We start from the raw sequence: 6,000 nt of genomic DNA on the forward strand, positions 1-6,000 counted from the left end.
TCTTAGGTGTCTACGTGTATAGTATGAGGATCTCACACACTTTTCAGGGTTTACACTTTTAGGCCCCAGGTAACAGCTGGGGTCCACTGGTAAAATGTTTAAAAATGTTAACTGTCTTTGCAATAATGAAATGCAGTAAGAAATGTCTGAAAAGGCTCAGAAGGTTCACTGAGATGTCTTCTTGAGTCTTCTCTCAATGAGACCAGTAGAAGGTTGCAACAAGAGAATGAAATTACCCAAGCCTTCTCTGTTAAACATGCTGTACATAAGCATTCTACCGCTGAGAAAACATTCACCATATATTTTACATCTTTCAACAAAAATCTAACAAATATAGGTGTACCTTACCATTTGTAATTGAAATTTCTATTAAAACTTTGGTTTTGTAAATCAAGCCCTATTTCAAATACACAGGAACAGGACAGCTCTCATGCACAGTGCTGATTAGATAGTCTAAGTCAATCTTCATAACCCATTGTCTTTATTTCTGCCCGGCTGCCTGAAATCACTAGTTCAGCCTTAAAGGCTTTTGAATTTAATTCAAATGTAGTATTGGACAGATAGCTCTATGAAGGGGAACATCTCTAGACACTATCCCCTATGGCTAACAGTAGTTATTTTTGAAAAATTGCATCATTTTTCTTTAGGGAAGTTTGACTGGTAGATCAGAGACAGAAGGACCTTCCATTTTGGGTAAGAGAAAAGGTTTCCGGGGCTTTGATTCAAGGGTGCTGTCTAGGTACAGAGGACAGCTCTTACGTGACCTTCACCAGCTTTGGTTGCTTCTACTGCTACTGTGCCCTCTGTATTCTCCTTTGGAATCCTTTTTTGATGATCCGCTAGGTTAGATACCATGAGCCTCCACTGATGTATATGGTAAGATCCAATCTGAGCTTACTGGGTTTGTTTGTACTATGGGGGCATATGTGTGGTCTACCCTCTACCAGTTGTGAACACTTAAGTACCATGCTGCAAAGGGACGTCTTGAGAGTCTGGGTAGCAGGGGAGATTCTGCCTCCTCCACTGTAACACAGCAAGCATCGCCCCCTGGGAATTGATAAAAATGAAACCACTCTTTCTTGTAGTGCTAAGTGGTACAAATGTTTTTCAAATTCATGTTAATCAATGATAATTTTATAACATACTTTGAGAGATACTTGGAGGTTCAAGTTTTTCCTGGACTGATAAATGCTTTAAGAAAAGCAAAGCAGCCCTTGGGTCAGTCATGTGCAGCGCATCTCCTCTAAAGGAGGTAACATATCAGTCTGCGGCTGAGAGAACAAGGGAGGGACGATGCCAACAGGAAACAGAAATAGGCTATTTGAGGACAAGCACATCTCTTTAAAGTATTCCTGCTGCTGGAGGGACCCGATTGCCCTAATAACTCAGATTCTATAGGCACAATGGCTGGTAGTCAAGTTAAGTTAGAAAGTATGTTTCTAGACACTGGTGCAAGAAGTGGCAAATGGAATAGCACAAACCTAGCAATGCTGAACTGCAGAGGAAGGGGGGAGCCTATAAAGAGTAGACTCCTTCGAGTATAACTGTACTGTGTCCGAAATGCCCCCTTATGTGCTAGGGTCTGCAGCTCAAAAGACTCTCAATCAAATCCTTGAGTTAAGGCTTCTCTTAACTCTGTCTCAGGGCAAGGGTTCTTTAAATACTAAAAACTGCTAACATTTTCTTATCTACTGCATCTGATTGAATGATAACTAATGGATACAATCTGCTTTGGCCTGGCCCCTTTCTAGCATTGAAACTCTCTTTTGAGTAAATTTCTAGTGTTCTCAAGAACTTGTTAGTATCAGCTAGCACTGCCCCATGAATGGACAGTCTCACTAGAAAATTATTTTGTAGTCTATTCTTCCTTCTAGAGTATAAGAGCTTGGAGGGCAGCTTTATCCGTTTTAATCGCTGTACTTTGCAGTAGCTCCAGCAAGATTCCTACTGTCTGACAGGTTCTAAGTAATGCTTGCTAAATGAGTAAGTGGATAGATGAATGGATGGGTGGGTGGATGAATGAATGGAAGAGTGAAAAATGAATATTCCTTGTTCATGGAAACATGACCTCCAAAAGTGGCAGGTCCTTGTTATATGAAAATGCTGGTAGGGAAACTTGATCCACGTGGAGACTAGACTGGTTTTATACACCCTGGCTAAGAAGGAAGAGAGAAAAAGGGGTGAGCAGAACCTTTAGGCAGCCAGAACCTAAAGGGACAAGTTGCTAATATTGTAATACAAATAGTTTTTCTGATCCTCTTGACCAGGGGTGTTTGGCAAACTTCTGGAAGAGCCAGATCATAAACATTTTCAGCTTTGCAGGCCATGTAGATTCACTTTCAATTACTTGGCTCTCCTATCGTAGTGCAAAAGCAGCCACAGGTAATAAGTAAATGAGTGGGCATGGGTATGGCTGTGTTCTGATATAATTTTATGTATAGACACTGAAATTGGAACTTCCTAGCATTTTCACCAGTCATGAAATAATGTTCTTTAGATTTTTCCCTTAACCATTTAAAGTATGAAAACATTCCTTAGCTTGTGAGATTTGGCCTGAGATCTGTAGGTTGCTAACCCCTGCTCTCAACAAGGTCTACCTCATCACTCTGACAATTCCCTCAAGCTTTGCAGAAACAGAACACATCAGAATTAGCCTGTCCCTTCCTCCATTACGGCAAATTCCCCAACAAAAACATTACAAGGAACATCACAGGTAATGACCATATTGTACTAACTTCTGGCCAGGTCATCTTTGGTGTCCACCACAAGTTGAAAAACCTGCCTTCTGTTTGATTTAGGGCCGAAGGATAAAAGGAAATCTAGAAACAAATGAAATCTATAAATAATCAAAGAATCCTTATGTTTGTACTACTTCTCAGCCACACCCACCAAGAAAACAACATGAAAGCGGCCAGGAGATCAACACTTGACTTATTGATGATGGTCTAAATCTTTTCCTTCTCCTGACCTCTTTTTGTGGAAATAAATGCTCAGTTCTTGACTAATTAAACAATGGCCAAAAACACAAATCTGTAGTCTAGAACGGCTACCTGACAAGCCATGACAATTCTACTCAACAATTTATTTTAGCCCATCAAGAATTTAATGTTATCAAATAAATAAATGCAGGAGCTTGTATTACTTTATAAATACCACTCCCAACGTGTACAAATTCAGGTAGGAGTAGGCATGGAGTTTATTCTTTTGAGTCCAGTTTGTCAAGGGCTGTGTCTTAATCATAAAGGAACTGTCGGGGTGGGTTAAATCTACTACTTTTTTTTTTTCTTCTCAATAAACGTGTTAAAGATGTTTCCAAAGACTTGTTTTAAAATGCTGAGATTTTATGATGTGCCCTTTTCCTGTATAAATATCTTACTGTTCTAATAAGTTTATATCCCAAGTTTGAATGGAAAAATATTAACTGGCTAAACAAAAATAAGTTTTGAGAAAAATCCTACTAAAAAAATGTAATTTGTCATATAAGATGATAACTAATTAAAAAAAATCCTTTCTATCCTGAAAAGTCACAACAAAAAGTTTAAGTGTGTTTTGGCTGATTTTTCTCTGCAACTATTTGAAGCTGTAAATGACTTAACTCAGTAAAATTCCAAATGTAATTATCTTCTGTACTTAGCCTAGGGCTCTCCATATATCTCAGCATTGCTGTCTTGCATACAAAATAGGCTTTTCGATGGCTGGTAACAATATAATGTACAACATTGTTTTAATTTCCCCTAGCCGGCTAACCTCTTGCCTACACTAAGCCAGCCAGAGGAAGAAGCCACTGTGAGTCATCAAGCACTCAAAAGCATTTTGGAACTCAGCTGCATAAATGGGGTTTGCAGGGTCAGGCTTCTGCAATTGTACATTTTAATAATCTCCATTTCTGACCCAATTTTTACTTTTAGAAACTAATTTTCTATTAATTATACTGAGAATGGAATTATTGTTAAAATATGGTAGTTTATCAAGTTATACCCGGAAGTAGAACTCACATTAAAAAAAAGTCCCTTTCTCTCATAATTGTGATCCCCAGGAAAATCTGCAAAGTGTATTTTCTCTAGTCATAAAGCACATTCAACATAGCCTAATGGGTTTCTAAACACTAGATTATATATATATGAAACATATATATACATTCTATATTAATATATCTGATTCTGTGCATATGTGTTTAAGATGTGCATGGTGAACTCTCAATTATTCTTAGTGGTAGAGGAAAAAAGGACAATGCAAAATGAGAAATAAACCCACATACAACTTCCATTGCAACTTTGGAAAACACGGCTTTGTGTGCACTGCCTTGCCCAGTCTTGGTCTTGCGCACTCTTTCTCTCTTCATTCACATTCATTTTCTCAATCTCTCTCTCCCCAGCTTGTCTTCCTAGCTCCAGTTTAATCATATGAGCAATGTCGAGGACTTACACCGACAACAGATAACCAGAAAATTCAAAGGAGAAGAGAGAAGAGAGGGAAAGTGAGAGAGAGATGGAAACATTAAAAGTGGTCACTGAGAGTTGGCTGCATACACACAGGTGCCCAGAATTTGGAGACCTCTGAGCAGCAGTTCCAAAGAGTGAACTGAGGCTGAACCTGCCCAAAGAGGTAAAAAAAATAAAATAAAATAAAAAAGGACAATGACAGGTTTTGGACCTTCCATTCAATAATGAGTACACAGGAACTCATTACAGAACACTACAGAAATTTGGAATTTGAGGCATACTGAGGTAAGATTAAAAATAAATGTGGTTTTACCTGTAGCTCTAACTGCTGTACAACCTGCATTTGTACTCTACATTGGGCTGTACTTCTATCGTCCAGCGCATGCTCACTGTTGAGATGTCTGCAACAATACATAGAAAATCATTAAGTGAAATGGAGAAACAAAAAGGAAAATATAAGTTACCAGGATGTTTAAGCATAAACTAGGCAGCGGGTCTAGCTCCCAGGAGATTGTAGTCCAGGGGGTGGCCTGCCCTTTCCGTCCCCACCCTTTAATGCTGTCATTATGTATAATGTGGCACACACTGTTATCACCCAAATAAAAGTCTTCCAGGGAGAAGTTCTGCAGGGCATCTGGAGATAACCATTTACACATAAATAAGAAAGCTGAAGAAATGTAGCCAGGGTGTCATTTCAAGACCACCTCAATGGGTAGCCATCAGAGACAGGGCCTAGTAGATATTTCAGAAGAGTCTAATTTGTATGGGTTGAAACAGGGTTGTCTGACACAGGAAAACTGACTTCGTATAAGTGATGATACATCCATATATTGAAATGCATTCACGTGAATGTCAGAAATGGCAAAAGGTAGAAAAGCAACCTTAAACATGAGCCTACACATGCAAATTATGTACGAAATTTGGGTGGGTGGGGGGAATGCAGACAATTATTTAAAAGGAAAACTCTGCCTGGGTTCTTGATTGTTAATGGTCTGGATATCCAGTTTATGGACGATTCAGGCCACATGCTCAGTATGCCTGTCTTGTGGTCCTTTTACTATTTATTAGACTTTCCAACAGGGAAAAGGCTAACAAATTGAAATTTCAATCAGTTTTAGCATATGCAGGAGCTCTGGTAATCAGAGGGTTGAATCAAAGCCTAAAGTCTTGAAAATAAAAATTCATGTATCCACATTACTCAGTCATTTCTTACTAGTGATGCAGCAGGCCTGATTCTGTATGGAGATATTTGCCTCAAATTCTATGAACAAGATTGCCATGATACTTAGGTCACATTACTATTTGGATTTAAGATAAAAATAGTCTAATACTTCAATAACAACAACAACAACAAGAAGAATAGCTGATTTTTAAGACTTTTGGGTGCTACCCTATTTCAGTTGTTTGTTCCAAATGTGGTTTGAATAAGAGATTTAAAACCCGGGTTTGTAACCCTTTGAAACAACTAAGTAAACCAAATGTTCACCTTTGGTGTTTGACTAGGTACAATTAAAGCTCACTCCTTTGTTGATGCAGCCCCTCCTTTTTAACAGCCCTC

General features: G+C 38.7%; 1 protein-coding gene across 23 annotated transcripts in view; it reads right to left on the minus strand.

Moving 5' to 3' along the window:
* The window catches only part of FOXP1 (forkhead box P1), a 632,958-nt gene that overhangs the window by 39,925 nt on the left and 587,033 nt on the right, over window positions 1-6,000 (minus strand). For all 23 annotated transcript variants that reach the window (XM_032289662.1, XM_032289644.1, XM_032289647.1 and 20 more), the window contains one exon: window positions 4,756-4,843. In XM_032289662.1, coding sequence (XP_032145553.1) covers window positions 4,756-4,843 — 88 coding nt within the window. The remainder of the gene's footprint in view (window positions 1-4,755; window positions 4,844-6,000) is intronic.

The sequence above is a fragment of the Sapajus apella genome, unplaced genomic scaffold (genome assembly GCF_009761245.1).
Source record: "Sapajus apella isolate SASKATOON/1434 unplaced genomic scaffold, GSC_monkey_1.0 scaffold23, whole genome shotgun sequence".
Lineage (NCBI taxonomy): Eukaryota > Metazoa > Chordata > Mammalia > Primates > Cebidae > Sapajus > Sapajus apella.